General features: G+C 39.9%; 1 protein-coding gene across 1 annotated transcript in view; it reads right to left on the reverse strand.

The window, feature by feature from the left end:
- The window catches only part of C7 (complement C7), a gene marked incomplete at both ends in the record, with an annotated part of 64,000 nt that overhangs the window by 4,004 nt on the left and 37,528 nt on the right, over nt 1–22,468 (reverse strand). Inside the window, 5 exon segments of the mRNA XM_079701615.1 lie at nt 6,420–6,510; nt 10,424–10,615; nt 14,747–14,879; nt 17,070–17,157; nt 21,122–21,293. Of these exon segments, the coding sequence (XP_079557741.1) occupies nt 6,420–6,510; nt 10,424–10,615; nt 14,747–14,879; nt 17,070–17,157; nt 21,122–21,293 (676 nt within the window).

A 22,468-nucleotide genomic window follows, 5' to 3' on the forward strand; every position in this document is an offset into this window, starting at 1 on the left:
TCTAATGAGTAAAGATGTTGAGCATCCTTTCATGTGTTTGTTGGCAGTCTGTATATCTTCTGTGGAGAAATGTCTATTTAGGTCTTCTGCCCATTTTTGGATTCGGTTGTTTGTCTTTTTGTTATTGAGCTGCATGAGCTGCTTATAAATTTTGGAGATGAATCCTTTGTCAGTTGCTTCATTTGCAAATATTTTCTCCCATTCTGAGGGTTGTCTTTTTGTCTTATGGTTTCCTTTGCTGTGCAAACGCTTTTAAGTTTCATTAGGTCCCATGTGTTTATTTTTGTCTTTATTTCCATTACTCTAGGAGGTGGGTCAAAAAGGATCTTGCTGTGATTTATGTCATAGAGTGTTCTGCCTGTTTTCCTCTAAGAGTTTGACAGTGTCTGGCCTTACATTTAGGTCTTTAATCCATTTTGAGCTTATTTTTGTGTATGGTGTTAGGGAGTGATCTAATCTCATACTTTTACATGTCCCTGCCCAGTTTTCCCAGCACCACTTATTGAAGAGACTGTCCTTTCTCCACTGTACATTCCTGCCTCCTTTATCAAAGATAAGGTGACCATATGTGCGTGGGTTTATCTCTGGGCTTTCTATCCTGTTCCATTGATCTATCTTTCTGTTTTTGTGCCAGTACCACACTGTCTTGATTACTGTAGCTTTGTAGTATAGTCTGAAGTCAGGGAGCCTGATTCCTCCAGCTCCAGTTTTCGTTCTCAAGATTGCTTTGGCTATTCGGGGTCTATTGTGTTTCCATACAAATTGTGAAATTTTTTGTTCTAGTTCTGTGAAAAATGCCAGTGGTAGTTTCATAGGGATTGCATTGAATCTGTAGATTGCTTTGGGTAGTAGAGTCATTTTCACAATGTTGATTCTTCCAATCCAGGAACATGGTACATCTCTCCATCTATTTGTATCATCTTTAATTTCTTTCATCAGTGTCTTATAATTTTCTGCATACAGGTCTTTTGTCTCCTTAGGTAGGTTTATTCCTAGATATTTTATTCTTTTTGTTGCTATGGTAAATGGGAGTGTTTCCTTGATTTCACTTTCAGATTTTTCATCATTAGTATATAGGAATTCCAGAGATTTCTGTGCATTAATTTTGTATCCTGCTACTTTACCGGATTCATTGATTAGCTCTAGTAGTTTTCTGGTAGCATCTTTAGGATTCTCTATGTATAGTATCATGTCATCTGCAAACAGTGACAGCTTTACTTCTTCTTTTCCGATTTGGATTCCTTTTATTTCCTTTTCTTCTCTGATTGCTGTGGCTAAAACTTCCAAAACTAGATTGAATAAGAGTGGTGAATGTGGGCAACCTTGTCTTGTTCCTGATCTTAGTGGAAATGGTTTCAGTTTTGCACCATTGAGGACGATGCTGGCTGTGGGTTTGTCATATATGGCATTTATTATGTTGAGGAAATTTCCCTCTATGCCTACTTTCTGCAGGGTTTTTATCATAAATGGGTGTTGAATTTTGTCGAAAGCTTTCTCTGCATCTATTGAGATGATCATATGGGTTTTCTCCTTCAATTTGTTAATATGGTGTATCACGTTGATTGATTTGCGTATATTGAAGAATCCTTGCATTCCTGGAATAAACCCCACTTGATCATGGTGTATGATCCTTTTAATGTGCTGTTGGATTCTGTTTGCTAGTATTTTGTTGAGGATTTTTGCATCTATGTTCCTCAGTGATATTGGCCTGTAGTTTTCTTTCTTTGTGACATCCTTGTCTGGTTTTGGTATCAAGGTGATGGTGGCCTTGTAGAATGAGTTTGGGAGTGTTCCTCCCTCTGCTATATTTTGGAAGAGTTTGAGAAGGATAGGTGTTAGCTCTTCTCTAAATGCTTGATAGAATTCGCCTGTGAAGCCATCTGGTCCTGGGCTTTTGTTTGTTGGAAGATTTTTTATCACAGTTTCAATTTCAGTGCTTGTGATTGGTCTGTTCATATTTTCTATTTCTTCCTGATTCAGTCTTGGCAGGTTGTGCATTTCTAAGAATTTGTCCATTTCTTCCAGGTTGTCCATTTTATTGGCATAGAGTTGCTTGTAATAATCTCTCATGATCTTTTGTATTTCTGCAGTGTCAGTTGTTACTTCTCCTTTTTCATTTCTAATTCTATTGATTTGAGTCTTCTCCCTTTTTTTCTTGATGAGTCTGCTAATGGTTTATCAATTTTGTTTATCTTCTCAAAGAACCAGCTTTTAGTTTTATTGATCTTTGCTATCATTTCCTTCATTTCTTTTTCATTTATTTCTGATCTGATTTTTATGATTTCTTTCCTTCTGCTAACTTTGGGATGTTTTTGTTCTTCTTTCTCTAATTGCTTTAGGTGCAAGGTTAGGTTGTTTATTCGAGATGTTTCCTGTTTCTTAAGGTAGGATTGTATTGCTATAAACTTCCCTCTTAGAACTGCTTTTGCTGCATCCCATAGGTTTTGGGTCGTCGTGTCTCCATTGTCATTTGTTTCTAGGTATTTTTTAATTTCTTTTGATTTCTTCAGTGATCACTTCATTTTTAAGTAGTGTATTGTTTAGCCTCCATGTGTTTGTATTTTTTACAGCTCTTTTCCTGTAATTGATATCTAGTCTCATAGCATTGTGGTCAGAAAAGATACTTGATACAATTTCAATTTTCTTAAATTTACCAAGGCTTGATTTGTGACCCAACATATGATCTATCCTGGAGAATGTTCCATGAGCACTTGAGAAAAAAGTGTATTCTGTTGTTTTTTGATGGAATGTCCTATAAATATCAATTAAGTCCATCTTGTTTAATGTATCATTTAAAGCTTGTGTTTCCTTATTTATTTTCATTTTGGATGATCTGTCCATTGGTGAAAGTGGGGTGTTAAAGTCCCCTACTATGATTGTGTTACTGTCGATTTCTCCTTTTATGGCTGTTAGTATTCGCCTTATGTATTGAGGTGCTCCTATGTTAGGTGCATAAATATTTACAATTGTTATATCTTCTTCTTGGATCGATCCCTTGATCATTATGTAGTGTCCTTCTTTGTCTCTTCTAATAGTCTTTATTTTAAAGTCCATTTTGTCTGATATGAGAATTGCTACTCCAGCTTTCTTTTGATTTCCATTTGCATGGAATATCTTTTTCCATCCCCTTACTTTCAGTCTGTATGTGTCTCTAGGTCTGAAGTGGGTCTCTTGTAGACAGCATATATATGGGTCTTGTTTTTGTATCCATTCAGCCAATCTGTGTCTTTTGGTGGGAGCATTTAGTCCATTTACATTTAAGGTAATTATTGATATGTATGTTCCTATTCCCATTTTCTTAATTCTTTTGGGTTCGTTATTGTAGATCTTTTCCTTCTGTTGTGTTTCTTGCCAAGAGAAGTTCGTTTAGCATTTGTTGTAAAGCTGGTTTGGTGGTGCTGAACTCTCTCAGCTTTTGCTTGTCTGTAAAGGTTTTAATTTCTCCTTCAAATCTGAATGAGATCCCTGCTGCATAGAGTAATCTTGGTTGCAGGTTTTTCCCTTTCATCACTTTAATTATGTCCTGCCACTCCCTTCTGGCTTGTAGAGTTTCTGCTGAGAGATCAGCTGTTATCCTGATGGGGATTCCCTTGTGTGTTATTTGTTGTTTTTCCCTTGCTGCTTTTAATATGATTTCTTTGTGTTTAATTTTTGACAGTTTGATTAATATGTGTCTTGGCATATTTCTCCTTGGATTTATTCTGTATGGGACTCTCTGTGCCTCCTGGACTTGATTCACTATTTCCTTTCTCATATTAGGGAAGTTTTCAACTATAATCTCTTCAAATATTTTCTCAGTCCCTTTCTTTTTCTCTTCTTCTTCTGGAACCCCTATAATTCGAATGTTGGTGCGTTTAATGTTGTCCCAGAAGTCTCTGAGACCGTCCTCTGTTCTTTTCATTCTTTTTTCTTTATTTTGCTCTGCAGCAGTTATTTCCACTATTTTATCTTCCACCTCACTTATCCGTTCTTCTGCCTCAGTTATTCTGCTATTGATCCCATCTAGAGTATTTTTTATTTCATTTATTGTGTTTTTCATCGATGCTTGATTCATCTTTAGTTCTTCTAGGTCCTTGTGAACTGTTTCTTGCATTTTGTCTATTCTATTTCCAAGATTTTGGATCTGGGAAATAGAATCTTGGATCATCTTTACCATCATTATTCTGAATTCTTTTTCACGTAGACTGCCTATTACCTCTTCATTTGTTAGGTCTGGTGGGTTTTAATCTTGCTCCTTCTCCTGCTGTGTGTTTTTCTGTCTTCTCATTTTGCTTATGTTACTGTGTTTGGGGTCTCCTTTTTGCAGGCTGCAGGTTCGTAGTTCCCGTTGTTTTTGGTGTCTGTCCCTGGTGGCTAAGGTTGGTTTAGTGGCTTGTGTAGGCTTGCTGGTGGAGGGGACTAGTCCCTGTGGTCTGGTGGATGAGGCTGGATCTTGTCTTTCTGGTGGGCACGTCCACGTCTCGTGGTGTGTTTTGGCGTGTCTGCGGACTCTTTATGATTTTAGGCAGCCTCTCTGCTAATGGGTGGCGCTGTGTTCCTGTCTTACTAGTTGTTTGGCATAGGGTGTCCAGCACTGTAGCTTGCTGGTCGTTGAGTGAAGCTGGGTGCTGGTGTTGATATGGAGATCTCTGGAAGATTTTCGCCATTTGATATTATGTGGAGCTGGGAGGTCTCTTGTGGACCAGTGTCCTGAAGTTGGCTCTCCCACCTCAGAGGCACAGCACTGACTCCTGGCTCCTCAATTTGGGATGATTTGTTGTCTATTCATGTATTCCACAGATGCAGGGTACATCAAGTTGATTGTGGAGCTTTAATCCGCTGCTTCTGAAGCTGCTGGGAGAGATTCCCTTTCTCCAGAAGTTACTTCTTATAAGATACCACCATAGTCATCATTACCCAATATAGGTGTTCAAGGAGATGTGTTTTGGTGATCATATTAATTGAAAGCCAAGTAATTTGCTAATAACCTGTGTTTTGATTCTTCATCTTAAAGATGGTCAGGAAGTCCTGGGGACTGGATATCTTCCATTTGCTTCTCCAGATTTACCCTCCACTCTTCTCCACCCTGCCTGGGAGGCTGACACTTATGGACCACATCAATAGACTTCCTTGTCCTCTAGCTTCAGGGGTGTCTGATCAATGGGGGAGTCTGGCAAGGGATTGGAGGGAGAGAAGAGGGTACAATGGGGGTTTTATTCCCCTGGCTTACTGCTGGGGACCTCTGAGGTCCCCAAATGAGGGACTCAACTCTTCCTCGACTAGCGCTCTGTCATCAGGTTTTCATAAGTGCTCCTCTCTCCCACCTTCTGGCTTGGGCATGGAGATACTATAAACCTGAACTGCTACCAGTCCAGGAGTACTGCCCTGTGGCTTGCAGATTTCTTTACTCTTCCCACATTTCTGTAAATAGTCCCACCAGTAACCTCCTCTTGTCCCCATTTAATCATGCCATCTGTATCCAACATCCAGTAATTACTTCAGATATCTTTCTACAATGGAGTGATTTCAAGTGTGGTGGTGTTCTTAGAATGCAAATCTAGAAATAAACAGATTAGAAGAATCAGAAAAGCAGCTGTTTTTGTTTCTCTTGGTATCTTTAAGAGTTTATGTCTCATGGGAATTTCAGCCCTAATCTCCTCAAGCTCTAAATCCTCAGGTGACGGTTTTGTCATTTTGCCCCATTTTATGTAGAGAACAACAAGCAATCTCAAGCAGTCCTTCAGCCTTTCTTACCAGCCAGATTAGAACACTGCCTAATGCCACCAATGGTCAGCCCTGGTGACCCAGGCAAATAACAAGCAGCAAATGGACTGCATTGAAATGCAAAGACCCTTAACCCATGGTAAGTAACACCTTTGAGCTAACAGAGACTAGCATCTAAGAAATCATCCCATCTATTTTATTAAATATTATTTTTTAACTTTTTATTTTATATTGGAATAGAGTTTATTAACAATGTTGTGTTAGTTTCAGGTGTACAGCAAAGTGATTCAGTTATACATATACATGTATTTATTCTTCTTCAAATTCTTTTCCCACTTAGGTTGTTACATAATACTGAGCAGAGTTCCCTGTGCTATACAGAACGTCCTTGTTGGTTACCTATTTTAAATATAGCAGTGTGTACATGTCAATCCCAAACTCCCTCACTACCCTTCCTCTGCACCCTTCCCCCCCGTAACCATAAGTTTGTTCTCTAAGTCAGTGAGGCTGTTTCTATTTTGTAAATAAGTTCATTTGTATCAATTTTTTTTTAGATTCCGCATATAAGAGATATCATACAATATTTGTCTTTCTCTGTCTGACTGACTTCAGTTAGTATGACAATCTCTAGGTCCATCCATGTTGCTTCAAATGGCATTAAGAAATCATCCCGTCTATTTTAAATAAAATAAAACAGAGAAGAAGACAGAGCTTACCCACATTCATAAGGCATTTTACAAACACATCTTGAATTCTGCAGTTTCTCCCAGAGCTGACATTCAGGCACTTCCGGTGCCAAAGGGGCATCTAAAAGAAGACAATAATGGAGAGGCGATCATTAGGTGAAAAGCTTCTTCATAGCAAACAAGGTATTATTTTAATTGTTGAACCAGACTCTCTAATATTCTCAACTGCAACAAGTTTGTACAGTAAAAAATAAAGCTATAAAGCATTTTACAAGAGCTTCAGCATTCCTAGGGCCACCCAATTTTATTGGTCATAATAGCTACCATTTCTTGACCATTTACTCTTGGCCCTGGCCTTTTTATACATTGTGATATTTAATCCCCTTAATAAATGCCCGTTTAAGAGATGAGGAAACTAAGAGACAGAAAAGTTAGGAAATTCATGCTAGTTAACAAATTGGCCAAGACAGGATTGAAGTCCATGTTTGTCTGAATTGAAGGCCCATAGAGTAGGCTCTCTTTCATCAAGTACATGGGGGGGGTTAAAAGTTGTTTGTTATGTGGACACATTTTGCCCACTGTGCCTATAATGAGACAGAAAGCATACCATCACTTGACCAATACAAGAAGAACTCTCAGTATCTCAAGGACAACTATAATAACCTCTTACATGTAAATGTCCAAGTGGTCTCCCCTCAACAGTGACTAAATGTCTGGAGGTACTTACATTAATAAAATCCTTTCCTTTATTTTATGTTTCCTACAAACTGATAGAAAGCCAATCATCATTCCAGTTTTGACAGGAAAACACTTTGGTCCAACTTACAAGAGCATAATTTGCCACGGCCTAGGCTATGCTTTCCTACAACGTGAACAGTCTACACCACCCTGCAGTTTCCACCTCCTGCCAGCTTCATTACAATGGAATTCAGTGGCATATACTTTTGCATCATAAAACTAGCTACATGTTAAATATATCTATAAAGGCCATTTGTCTGAAGGATGTGTTTTTATGGGTGCACAAACTATGGAATACTTCCTTACTTCGGAAAACATAAGAGCTTTAGACATGACAGGAAAATCTCATGAACAAGGAAGGCATAAACTTGTAAAAATGGTAGCAAGGTGAAGTATGCCTGCCGTGTCCAGCAAGGTCTCTAGCAAGTACTATTTTTTAAACATTTTTCTTTGAAATGGTATTGTCTTTTTTCTTTATACAGCAGGTTCTTGTTAGTCATCAATTTTATACACATCAGTGTATACATGTCAATTCCAATCGCCCAATTTGAAATGGTATTATCTTAAATGCAACGTAGTATCCTGAATTGGATCCTAGACCATGAAAAGAATATCGGTGGAAAAACTGGTGACGTATGAATACAGTCTGTAGGGTAGTCAATAGTATGATACTATTTAATATTAATGTCTTGGTTTTGACCAACTAAATTTTGTCAAGGTATGTAAGGTGTTAATATTATGGGAAGATGGGTAAAGGGTATATGGAAACTATACTTGCAAATTTTCTGAAATCCTAAGTAATTCCAAAATAAAATGTTTTAATGGTATTATCTAGATCAATGCTGCTCAACCAGGGGCAAATGTTTGCTCCCCAGGGGACATTTGGCAATGTTTACAGACATTTTTGGTTGTCACCCCTGTGAGACGCTACTGGCATCTAGCGAGCAGAGACCAGGGATTCCGCCAAACATCTGATAAGGCACAGGACAGGATCCCACAACAAAGAATCATCAGGGCTCAAATTCCAGTAGTGCTGGGTTTGGGAAAGTCTGATCTAAATAGACGAAAACTGAAGCTCATTGATTAAGCCATGTACATTATTTCTGCATTATTATTAGCAGTTTATTTGCTAACCGTTCATAAGGATAGAATTTCAGAATTTAAATATTTTCTAAAAGTTATTATAATTTCTTTGTGGAAAATCACTTGTAGAATTACCTAGACCAAAGACTTTTGCATTTAAAAAGAATATAGCTTTGTTATCTTCATGGCTTGACTAACCAAGTAAACAAACTCTTAGAACCCACCTACAGTATGTACGTTTACTATTTTAAAATCAAATATCTTCACATCAAGATTAAGTACTGATGCGGGTATGGATAAATAATGGGCTAGTGTTTAATGGATACAGAGCTTCAGTTTGGGGAGATGGAAGAGCTCTGGAGACGGATGACAGTGATGGTTGAACAATAATGAGAATGTACTTAATGCTACTGAATTGCACATTTTTTAGTGGTTAAAATGGTAAATTGTATGTTGTGTATATTTTACCACAATATAAAAAAGACTAAATACTTGTACATCAGGTATTTTAAAACTCTGGAGGCTGACAAACCTGGAACTTTTGGTTTGTTATAGGCTTATTTTAAGGATAGTTATTATCGTTATCTAAGTCTTCCGGAAAAACACACAGGTCTGAAAACATCCTTAATTAAAACCTTAATAGGATTTGCTACTGAGTGGGAGAAAATTCATACCAAATGTGTTATAAAGTGACTGAAAAAGACATTTCAGAAAAAAAAACAAGTATATAAAGTATATAATCTCATTTGGAAGAAAAGAGCAACCTCATCAACTGTACATTGTTCTCCTTAATTTTAGCATTATTGGTACAGGTCCATTACTTTATCCCAAATAAACTCATAGTTATACTTCAGTGCATGTAGAAAACAAAGCAGCTGTCTCTGCTCTGACAGCTACGGAACGTGTGAGAACAGGCAGGGCAGCCATTCCACTGGACACGCAGCCCTCCCATTCTGTCCTCTGTGATCTATTTAACACAATCAGTCACAGCCTGCTCTCTTTTCAATTGTGAAGATCTAATTCACCTAATATTACTACTCATGGGATCAACTACTTCATCTTCACCATAGAAGACAAATTTCAGCATAGAATTAAAATTATATACTCAAGAAATAAGAATATCATATAAAATAGAATGCAAGTGCGATTTTCTTCTTTCTTGTTTTTAATTGTTACAAACATAATATTTTCCATTTATTAAAAAAGTGTAAAGAAAGAGGAGGTTATTTTGAAAACAAATCTATCCCATTTTAAGTATCTCTAAAAGAAATAGTTTGGCTTTCTAAATATTTTCCTGCCTTAGCTTCTTAAAAGACCATTTTATACCAATGGACTTATTTACAAAACAGAAATAGAGTCACAGATGTAGAAAACAAACTTATGGTTATCAGGGGGAAAGGGGGGAGAGGAATAAATTGGGAGATTGGGATTGACATATACACACTACTATGTATAAGATAGATAACTAATAAGGACCTACTGTACAGCCCCGGGAACTCTATTCAATACTCTGTAATGGCTTATATGGGAAAAGAATCCAAAAAAGAGTGGATATATGTATATGTATAACTGATTCACTTTTCTGTACACCTGAAACTAACACAACATTGTAAATCAACTATACTCTAATAAAAATTTAAAAAAAACTATTTTAATTTGCCATGTGTTCAAAATACTGGATATTTGGATTTCTACCGATAAGAACAACTTCACAAACCACAATACCTTTCCTTCAATAACTCTGCTTTGCAGGGTTATATGTAAGTGCTTTTAAATTTTCAATTTCAATAGCGCTAATAAACTCTAAGAGCCCAAAAATGAAACATACGGAATTTTATATAAATTATGATCTCAACTCTGTACTTCATAAAAATACATTTTTAAAAATCAGGAGGAAACCAGTAATCAGCTTTTAGAAATTCTTCATTTTCTTGGCACCTTAACAAATATAAAGCTAATCTTTGATATGAAGGATTTAAGTTAAAATTTCAGAATCACCAGGGTTATTCTTGCCTTTTCTTGAATTCTGTGAGTCTATCTGTGCCATGTGCAAAAAAGTCTGTTACCCACTCTATGAACTGACCTCCTTCTTGTAGAAGGGCAGGGATGGAGGGAATGACTCCATTATGGAGGTTCAGTGCCTTGAGGAACTGCCGCAAGGATTCCCATTCCCTGAGTGTATGTGTCCTTGGACAGACCCAAGAGCCACTCACCTTTTTGCACACACTGGGCGTTCTTCATCTCAGGGCTCCACTTAAGGCTGGATCCGCAGAGAAATGTCGAAGGACCTTCTAATGACCTGCCACCTGAACAGGAAAAGGTCACCTTCTCACCAATGGTGTAGAAAGGTTTGTGGGGATGACTCTGTATGCCATCCATCAGTGCAGGTAGAACGCAGGCAATTTCTAAAGAGAAAAGAGAGAAGAATACAAGGGTCACTGCTTTCCTAAACCATCTTTTAAAAAAAAAGTGACAGCCTTGAATGGTGCTGATACACTTGTTCTGCTTTTTCTAATTAGAGGACAAGGAGGAAGAGGTGAGTTCACTCTTAGGATGCCCTGAAAGACATATCCCAACATGCCTGGCATGTTAATGACATGAATGACTGAAGGCCAAAACAGTTCCCACTCTCTCACCCCTGCCCTCAAAGCCATGTGACAACTTAAAATGAATAAGCCTTTTGGAGTCCTGAAGTCCAGCCTGCTGTTAAAACCAGATTTTTACAGCTGCTACTTCTTGTCTGGTGAAGTCCCACCAGAAATTTCCCAAGAGCTGTGTTCATTTGCATATCATTAGCATGTACCCAATTAGATATCTTGCTATCTGAAATCTTTAAAGAACCACCTTTAACCTTGCAACCATAAAAGTGTTAAATCATTTTTGGTTTCCCAGTTCTATCTTTTCTTATTCCATTACATTCATTAGCTCAAATCTTCTGCTTGAAAAAACAAGGAGAAAAGTGAGAAACATGCATAGTCATGGAAAGCGAGTCAGAATTCATGATTAAAAAAAAATCTTGCCAATCTCTCTAGTGGACTTTGGACAATATTCTACAAAGTACTGTTTTATTTCTGCACCATTTTAATCAGAAAATCCATTCATTCATTCAAAATCAGCATTTATTGTCTATATTTTGCCAAATATGCTGTGTGCTACTAGGGACACAAAACACTAGTCACATAATCTGCCTTCAAAAAGCTAATAATTTAGCATCAGATTTGTTTATTTCTGGCCATGACACATTTGCTGGTTTCACACTAATGCTCCCACTAAGACAAATAGAAAGGCTGTACAAAGTTAAAAGAAAAAGTATTTCTGAGAGCAACAGACAACAATCAGACTAATGGAAATTTGAAGGCCCAAGATTAGAAAAAGGGAAGTCTAAAGTAGTGATTACAACGTTTGGTAATGCTTTTGTCCTTGAGGTTATTTGTAAATTTGAAAAAAAAGGATTTTTTTTTAATGTGCTGAAGGGCTGCTAAACTAAGGAGAAAGCTGCAACTCAGAGGCTGAATAGCTGCATAGTTTTTAGCAGTCTCACAGGGCTAGGAGACCAAAACTTAGAGTCCAGTCCTGTTACAAAGGAGGAGGTTCAGTAGAAATCCCATACTTTCCCTTATGATCCCTTAATGGATACAACCTAAGATAAAGGTAAACCAGACATAAACAAGCTTTGTCCTTGCCAGAAACAAACCTAAGTCTTTTCTAGAGGAAGATAACATCATCCATATGTATTTTTTTTTTTACATATAAATCTGGCATTCAACCAAAACTAATCTAACATTCAAAAATACAGTAGAGGGGGGCTTCCTTGGTGGCACAGTGATTGAGAGTCCGCCTGCCGATGCAGGGGACACGGGTTCGTGCCCTGGTCTGGGAAGATCCCACATGCCGCAGAGCGGCTGGGCCTGTGAGCCATGGCTGCTGAGCCTGCGCGTCCGGAGCCTGTGCTCCGCAACGGGAGAGGCCACAACAGTGAGAGGCCCGCATACCGAAAAATAAAAAAAATTAAAAATAAAGTAGAAACATCTACAGCAGATCCAGATGATGGAGTTAACAGACATGGACCATGAAATAACTATGATTAATATGTTGGAAAAATGAAATTAGAAGATGGAGAATATCAACAGAGAATTAGAAAGTATAGAAAAGTAGACAAATGGAATATCTAGAATTGGAAAATGAAATTAAGAACTCAGTAGATGGGCTTCCCTGGTGGCACAGTGGTTAAGAATCCGCCTGCCAATGCAGGGGACACGGACTCGAACCCTGGTCCAGGAAGATCCCACATGCCGTGGAGCAACTAAGCCCGTGCAACACAACTACTGAGCCTGCGCTCTAGAGCCTGCGAGCCACAACTACTGAGCCCATGTGCCACACTACTGAAACCCACATGCCTAGAGCCCATGCTCCGCAACAAGAGGAGCCACCACAATGAGAAGCCCACTCAAGGAAGAGTAGCCCCCGCTTGCTGCAGCTAGAGAAAGCCCGCACACAACAACGAAGACCCAACGCAGCCAAAGAGAAACAAATAAAATAAATAAATTTTAAAAAAAAACGAACTCAGTAGAGTTCTTGAAAGCAGATTGTCACAACTGTACAGAGAATTAATAAACTGGAATATAGATCAATAGAAAATATTTAAAATGAAACAGAGAGAGAAAAATTGATGTAAAACGAAGAAATGTAGGGAATTCCCTGGCAATCCAGTGGTTAGGACTCGGCACTTTCACTGTCTTGGGCCTGGGTTTGATCCCTGGTTGGGGAACTAAGATTCTGCAAGACACAGGGCATGGCAAAAAAACCAAAACAAAACAAAGAAATATATATATATATATATATATATATATATATATATATATATATATGTATATATGTGTGTATATATATATATATATGTATATATGTGTATATATATATATACACACACACGTATGTATATGTATATACATTCTAAAAAATGTATAATTTGTGTCTCATGAGGAGAAGTGAGCAAGAATGAGAGCAATATTTGAGGACAAAGGTGAAGAATTTTCTAAAACTGACAAAAGACATTAAAGCATAGGTTCAAGAGTGCTTTGAAGATCAACCAAGACAAAGACAAAGAAAATTACACCTAGGCACATCAGAGTAGAGTTGCTTCTGGAAAAGAAAAAAAAAAAAAGTCTTAAAAGCAGCCAGACCAAAAAAATACGATTTCCAAAGGAGAAACAATAAACTTGAAAGTTGACTTCTCACTAAAAAACAATGAAGTCAGAAGGCAATGTAATAAAATCTTTAAAGGTTTTAAAGAAAATAACTGCTAACTTAGAATTCCTTATCCAGTAAAACTATCCTTCAAAAGTAAAGATAAAATAAAAACGTTTTAGATGAACAAATACTGGGACAACTTTTCACCAGTAGATACACAATAAAGAAAAAGAAGCTCTTCAAGCAGAAGTATCTTATTAATCTTTTCAAAGAACTAAATTTTGGCTTTAATACACTTAGCTAGGGAATATTTATATTCTATTTCAGCAATATTGATAGTTTATTTCTTCCCAAGGACTCTAGGGCAGAGAGACAGAAAGACAGACAGAAACAGAGAGAACAAGAGGAGACCTTACAAATCAGTAAGAAAAAGACTAATAAACCAACAGAAAAAATGCCCAAAAGATTAGACAGCCACTTCACCAAAAATGTATCCAAATACCCAATAAATATATGAAAACAGGCTTAACATCATTAGTCATCTGAAGAAATACAAATTTAAAAATACAAATTAAAAAATAAGATATTGCTACACACTCACCAGTATAGCTTAAAAAAAATTTTTTAAGATAGACAATATCAAGTGTAGGTGAGGATACAGAGCAATCTTGACTTCTCAGATTCTGTCCAGGATGTATATTGGTACAACCACTTGGAAGACTGATAGCATCTACTAACTCTAAATGTATGTATACCTGACAACTCAGAACTTTTACTAATATGTATGTACTCAAGAGAATAAAATGTACTTGTGTGCACTAGGACTTTCCTTACATAGCCTAGACCAACTGATATAGGACAAATACATCCCTGTAGCTCTGTCTATCCATCTGCTGAAGAATCTTATATTGTAGTACAGCTGAGATAGAAACCAGAAAATAGCGTTAGGGTGATACAACATGCAGAAGCACTTACTCAGATGCCTACATCTAAACAAAATAGGATCAAAAGCATTTAAGGAAGTAGATTGTGGTAAATCCCTGGTAGTTAAACTCTTAAGAATATCCTGATGGTCTTTACCAGAACTGAGCTCCCTGACCTATTCTAATTTGCACCAGAAACTTTAAAATTGCAATAAAATGTGCCTCACCTAACAGGAGCACTAGCAGCTAGAGAAAGCTGAGGGGTTTTTCAAGATATTCCTGAAATTTGGACAGGATCATATAAGCCTTTCAGGAAAAGGAGATCAAGACATGGGCATATGGTAAGCAGTTATTTATCCTGATTTATTCCTTTCCACACTATTCTTTCATCTTAAATTATATACTATAATCAAGGCCACTCACTCTGACAATGCATTTTCCCAACAAGCCACTGTAAATTTTCTCCACATCTGGCAACAGGGTCTCCAACAAGAGAGTATCCTTCATTGCAAGTATACACTATGTTTTTCCCAACAGGAAACATGGCACCTTCATCCTAAACAGAAATAAAAGGTGGAGAAAGGATGAATATCTCTTTTGCATTAACAAAATGTTTCTTTAGATATATTCGGCCTATAAATCATGACTTCTTTAATCATCAGGCAATCTACATTCAAATAACTCATTTTGAAAATTGTCTGTAAAATTATTTTTTCCTGTAGAGTCCTTGCCAACAACACTGGTACCACCATTAATTGAAATAAAGCTATTAATGCCACTGTACTATAATTTATTGACAGCTCCCCAAAACCAAGCATTATACTAAACATTTTACTAAAATTACTTTAGTGGACACTGCTCAAGTAACTTCTATTATACTTTCAGGAAAGCATCGAATTTTGGAAATGTCCTTGTCAGTCAACTCTTCCTAGTGAGGTGTTATGGGCTGTCCATTGGCAATACTGCCCAATAAATGTCATTATGAACAAGCAGAAATGTTCAAATGTCCTGTCAACATGTTCACGAAAGTTTGAGGTTCCCACTGATGACTTTCAGGGGAAGCATGATGTTGATCTTCACCCACTACCCTCCCCAGCCCCTTCCTGTAAGGGAAGTGATGCTGAGGCTGAGTCAGATTCAAGGACATGCCATTAGCCTATAACGCCAGGTGGTGAGATTTCATTGTGAAGCAAGGAAGAATCTGAAGTCTGAGCCTTGAGGGAGTCATCATTCTTGTTTGGTGTCTCTCTTGGTTCCTTTCCTTATCCATCTAGTTCTCGGCTACTTAAGAAGATGGGGAAGAAAACTGGCCTGGGAAAGGGCATGGAGCTGGACCAGCTCTGCTGTAGGCAATAGAACAAAATTCTGTGGTGCCTTCTTCTCACAGTCTTGCTCCTCCTGGCCCAGTCTGGCTTCATCATGAGAGTTGGTAGGAAAAAGAGCACCCAGATTGGCTTTGTGATTTGAAGAAAATGGGGAAAGATATTTGATCTGCCTTGGTTCTAGCCCCTAGGCCTTCCACTGCCTTGCAGAAGGGACTTCTATATGAGAAAGTCTAACTCAACAGTGTCTAAACCTGGCCGTCTCTGTCAAAACCATTAGTAACAATTAAAAAAAAAAAAAAAACTCTCAGGCTCTACAGTAAACTTACAAAATGAGAAAAAAAAAAAAAAAAAGGAGAACAAGGGGCAAGCAGCAATCTATTGTTAAGTTTCCTGGGTGCCTATGATGTAGCCAGTCCACGGGACAGCGTTTGGAACCCTCAGCTCCTTACAGGACACCACATACACTACAGTTGAAGACAGCAGCTTCGTGGTTTGCTGAAGTATATGAGTCTGCCTGGCCTCATTCTATAAGCATATTTCCTTCAGGAACTTCATGGATTGTGGTGGGACAATATGAGTGTTAGAGAGTCTAGGTTCACTTTCTCTCTCTCTCCATACACACACACATACACATTTCCCAACAGTACCTACATTTGGGGAAATTTCAGCAAACACTCAGTGAGTATATGTTCAAGGGCCTGGCATTTGAGAGGCAAATTCTTCACAGAGAAACCAAGGCTGGTGGCATTGAGAAAATCCTGATGAACAATAGCTCCTATGTACCATGAAGAGATACTTCCTGGTGTTTGGAGCCAAAACCTCATCGTAAGAAGTAGTGAGAAGAGCACACGAATTAATATGGCCCCAAAGCCATATTAATTTCCCAGAATGACAAATGGCAGATGACTTGTGTTCCTTCCTGAACAAGAAAATTGCTCAAAGTATAATACAATGACCCATATCTCACCAGACACTGGCTAAATGTCTTCCTGGCCCCTGGAATAAACCTAATGCTTTACCCCAACCCTTGTATTTATGAAAAATTTAAAAAGACTCCTTGCAGTGAAAAGAACCAAGTAAGTTCTCTTTGCTGAAAAACTTGCTTATAGATTCCTACTTTCATGTTCAGAATGGAAATGTTTAGCTACCCTCTGGCATGATTACATTTCTAATTCATTGGGTGGTGATATTGATTTCCTTTACCGCAGGAGATATATTACCTCCTGAAGAATTCTAACCACCCTGGGCCAAAGAAGAAAACTCACAAACTAAAACCCTCACTGCTAAACTAAAACGCACACATAAAATGTTTTTAGCACTGTTTCATCATGGAAGGAGGAAATAGATTATGACATCAGTAGAGAGCTAGAACTTGGAATGAACAGTGTATGTAAAGGAAAAAAGTATCTTTTATAACCAACTTGAACATATCCGTCTTTCAAGGCAGGAGGTGATGGACAGAATTCTGTTGGAACCAAAGACAAAGGAAAACAATGTGGTTCAAGCAATCTGAAACGAAAAGGAAACAAAACATAATTAACATGATGGATTTTCCACAGTTTAACAAATATTTTACAACACAGTGAATTTTTCATTTGCATCTGAAGGGACTCCATCAAGTAAGTAGTGGACACTGCTCTGTGATGTGATGTATTTGTCATTCTCAGAATAAAATACCTGATCACATCCCATGATAGAAAACACAAATATCAACTCAAGCTTCCAAAAGATAACTACCAGATCAGTAGTATGGAAAACAAACAAAGAAAAGAAAAAGAAATAAAGCCATTGGACAACTCATATGCTTTATGTGATTCCTAGAGGTCACCTGTCTCACACCCACTTTTTCTCCTGCTATTTGGTTCTTAAATCCCTTTAACACAAAATTAATTCTGTATTGAAAATAAGGTAATTCAAGTTCGTGATCCTGTGAGAGAGGTAACACAAAATAATAACTATTTTTAACTGAGTGCTTACTATGTGCTAGGCACCTTGAAAGATGTTCGACAAATGTGCCTCAGCTCAATTCACACTCACAGTAACCCCATGAGATATGTGGAGAAAGGCTCAGGAAGTTTGAATAACTTGTCCAAGGTTATAGAGTAAAAAATACCAGGGCTGGATTCATGTCTAGTTAAGCTCCTAAAATCATGCTATTTCCACCTCTCACAAGGCAGTCTCTAGGGGAGCTCACAGTAATTGAAACCGAGCAGGGCCCTGTGGGGCTCCAAGGCACAGAGGCCTTTTTTCGTTCCCCATTTCTTGTAGGCCAGACTCCAGCCTCCATGACCTTCCCTGAGTTCCAAAGGGCAGATTTGAACAGTTGCTAATCAAGGGAGGAGCATCCAAGTAACCACCTGAGGCGAGATTAAAGGGACCAGAGAGACTTCCCTGGTGGGACAGTGGTTAAGAATTCACCCTCCGGGCTTCCCTGGTGGCGCAGTGGTTGAGAGTCCTCCTGCGATGCAGGGGACACGGGTTCATGCCCCAGTCCTGGAGGATCCCACATGCCGCGGAGCGGCTGGGCCCGTGAGCCATGGCCGCTGAGCCTGCACGTCCGGAGCCTGTGCTCCGCAGCGGGAGAGGCCGCAACAGTGAGAGGCCCGTGTACCACAAAAAAAAAAAAAAAAAAAAAGAATTCACCCTCCAACGCAGGGGACTTGGGTTTGATCCCTGGTCAGGGAACTAGATCCTGCATGCTGCAACTAAGGAGCACACATGCTGCAACTAAGACCTGGTGCAACAAGGATAAATTAAATAAATAAAAATTAAAAATAAATGTTTAAAAAAAATTTTTTTAATGTTTCATTGCTCAATCATACCCCTGGGTTAGAGTTTTTTATGCCACACCCCACTCTTTAATACTGTGCTTATTAACCTTTTCTGATCAGGTATTGGAAAAAATTCTAGAAAGATAATTTGAAGGTCATGTGAGTTGAGGAAACGTGTAAGATGCTTGGGTGTCTGGTGTCAGCATAGGGAGGTGAGATGCCTTATTCCTGGGTCTTGGGTGCCTCATAATCCAACAATAACCAATATCTCTTGGCTGAGGAAGCTGGCAAACATATGAGATTCTGGTAGGAGGAGAATGTTGCCTTCAAGGGCACAGATCTCTGGGAAGATGAGGGTCTCTGAGGAGACCTCTCCCTCCGTAGGCATATTTCCTCGGCCTGTAGACATAAAGCTGGATGGACAGGAGCCTCCTAAGGGAAGCACTGAGAGAATTCTCACTCTTCTTGGTGCTCAGAGGAGAGGAAATATCCTCTTCTTCCTTAGTACAGAAAGGAAAATTATGCTTATACTTCACATCTCTGAGTTTCTTCAGCGTGTGGCAAGAATGTAAGGAACTCAGCTCAGAAGGCGGCAACATTCACAGGCTATTTGTAAGCCTTCCCCTCAAATTTCGTGTTTCTGGCGTGGAGATAATACTGGTGTAGAGTGACCTCAGAGGCACTGCTGAAAATCATTGTTTAATGATAGATGTCATTGTTACCATGATTATGATGCCAAAATCTCAGCATCTCTGTACACCAATGCCTAACCAAATCCCAGAGACAGAGTTTTGGGTGAAGTAGAAAAAGATAGCTTTTTTACTTTGCCAGGCAAAGGAGGACACAGCGGGCTCCTGCCTTGAAAAACTATGTGTCCCCCCTCCCAGAGGATTTGATGAGGGGTTTATAACAACAGTCCAAGGGTGGGGTTTCTGACAAGATCAGGGTGTGTGCAGGGCTTGTCCTCACTGGTCTCCGGTGGTCAGGCTCCTAATCTTTTTTTTTTTTTTTGGTACGCGGGCCTCTCACTGTTGCGGCCTCTCCCGTTGCGGAGCACAGGCTCCGGACGTGCAGGCTCAGCGGCCATGGCTCACGGGCCCAGCCACTCCGCGGCATGTGGGATCTTCCCGGACCGGGGCACGAAGCCGTGTCCCCTGCATCGGCAGGTGGACTCTCAACCTCTGCGCCACCAGGGAAGCCCCAGGCTCCTAATCTTGATGAGCTTCTCTGGTCCCTCCTACCAGAATCCCATATGTTTTCCAGCTTCCTCAGCCAAGAGATATTGGTTATTGTTGGATTATGAGGCACCCAAGGAATAAGGAATAAGGCATCTCACCTCCCTATGCTAATACCAGACACCCAAGCATCTTACACGTTTCCTCAACTCACATGACCTTCAAATTATCTTTCTAGAATTTTTGCCAATACCTGATCAGTAAAGGTTAATAAGGACAGTATTAAAGAGTAGCGTGTGGCATAAACAACTCTAACCCAGGGGTATGATTCAGCAATGAAGCTTTTTTTTTTTAATATTGATTGATTAATTGATTGATTTTTGGCTGCATCGGGTCTTAGTTGCCCTGTGGCATGTGGGATCTTAGTTGCCGACCAGGGATCGAACCCGCAATCCCCTGTATTGGAAGGCGGATTCTCAACCACTGGACCACCAGGGAAGTCCATCAATGAAGCATTTTTTTTTTTTTTTTTTTTTTGGCGGAACGCGGGCTTCTCTCTCCCATTGCAGAGCACAGGCTCCAGACGCGCAGGCTCAGTGGCCATGGCTCACGGGCCCAGCCGCTCTGCGGCATGTGGGATCTTCCCGGACTGAGGCACGAACCCACGTCCCCTGCATCGGCAGGCGGACTCTCAACCACTGCGCCACCAGGGAAGCCCAATGAAGCTTTTTTTTTTTTTTTTGTGGTACGCGGGCGGGCCTCTCACTGCTGTGGCCTCTCCTGTCGCGGAGCACAGGCTCCGGACACACAGGCCCAGCAGCCATGGCTCACGGGCCCAGCTGCTCCGCGGCATGTGGGATCTTCCCAGACCGGGGCACGAACCCGCGTCCCCTGCATCGGCAGGCGGACTCTCAACCACTGCACCACCAGGGAAGCCCCAATGAAGCATTTTTGAAGATAGCTTTCGCAAGGTCCTGGCAAACAGGAAGTTGGTATCAGACACCTGGGCTAATCAGTGAAGATGTTAGCTGTCTCAAATGTATGCTTCACGCTTAGTCCAAAGTAAATAAATAAGAGGGAGTGGTATATCTGAAAAATAATGCAACTATTAGTGAATTCCTACTATATGCCAGGCACAGTACAAATCACTTTATATTCTTAACCTCAGGCAATATCCTATTATCATTGTATCTACTATTTTTATCCTAACTTGCCCAAGTTCACAGAGCAAGTAGGTGGCAGATCTGCCTGATGCCAAAGCTACTGCTCGCATCCACTGAGCCAGACTGCCTTCCAGTTCCCCAGCCTTTTATAACACCTGTGTCAGGAAAACTTGAAGCACACAAGTGTAAATTGGCCACAATATGCCTCTCTCCTTCAACTGACCCCAATGTTAAGAGCAAAGCACTCCCTGATAAAAATCACCATTTAAGGTTTAAATCTTTCAATAGCAGCAATCGTGTATTCTGTGCTTACTGCAGAGGGCACTGAGTTTTACATAATTGCCAGGAGGTCTGGCTCTATTACCGCAAATGCTCCAACTCCTGGTCTTCGCATTGTCTGGTTTCTGACGTTTCTCCAATGCAGGATTTCCCACCTTCACTGGGAGGTGGGTTATTGCATTCTCGTCTCCTTGTTTTCTTCCCTTGAACACAGAGGCCCCAAGAGGACCAGCAGCTCCACCCTCCATCAACCCCTCCTGTAAATAAGAGAGATATTGTTCAGAGAGTACTTGGAGAGGAAGATTTCAGAGTTCAGTGAGCTAAGCTTCCTACTATGTGGTTATTGGGGGAGGGGACGATCTGGGGTCTATTACCTTCACTCTGTTCTCTGAGGTCTCCACAGTGGCCAGGCTGTCTCTGCACACTGACTAGGATTGTCCGTATTAAGGCTGCATTAACGAACTTCTTGCAATACTACCTTAAATTTGTTTATTATTTTACAACGGTTTCAAAGCACTTTCACATGCATTTTACCATTCATTTACTTCTCACAAGAACGAATGGAGGTGGCCAAGAGGTCTGTTAACATTCTCATTTGACAGGTGTGGGATCCAAGACAAAGTGGTTAAATGATATGCGCAATGTTGTACTGGTGGGCAAGAGCCATATCCGGACTGTAACCTGGTCTTATGGCTGAGTGTAAGCTCTTTTTATCACCCCACAGTCTCTTAGTAAGGCAAATATGTTCCTAATGTTAAAGCAGTGATTGGGCATGAGAAGAGCATAGTCTATTGCAGCGGTCCCCAACCTTTTTGGCGCCAGGGACCGGTTTCATGGAAGACAATGTTTCCACGGACTGGGGAGGAGGGGACGGTTTTGGGATGATTCAAGAGCATCACATTTATTGTGCACTTTATTTCTATTATTATTACATTGTAATATATAATGAAATAATTATACAACTCACCATCATGCAGAGTCAGTGGGAGCCCTGAGTTTGTTTTCACTTGACACTCACTGATAGGGTTTTGATCTGAGTCTACAAGCAATTGATTTATTATGGTCTCTGTGCAGTCGAACCTCTCTGCTAATGATAATCTGTATTTGCAGCCGCTCCCCAGCACTAGCATCACCGCCTCAGCTCCCCCTCAGATCAGCAGGCATTAGATTCTCATAAGGAGCACACAACCTAGATCCCTCACATGCGCAGTTCACGCTTTGAGGGTTTGCGATCCTATGAGAGTCTAATGCCGCTGGTGATCTGACCGGAGGCGGAGCTCAGGTGGTAATGAGAGCGATGGGAAGCGGCTGTAAATACAGATGAACCTTCGCTCACTCACCCACCGCTCACCTCCTGCTGTGCAGCCCGGTTCCTAACAGGCCATGGACCGGTACCGGTCCATGACCCGGGGGTTGGGGACCCCTGGTCTAC

This window comes from Hyperoodon ampullatus (genome assembly GCF_949752795.1).
Source record: "Hyperoodon ampullatus genome assembly, chromosome: 4".
NCBI lineage: Eukaryota > Metazoa > Chordata > Mammalia > Artiodactyla > Ziphiidae > Hyperoodon > Hyperoodon ampullatus.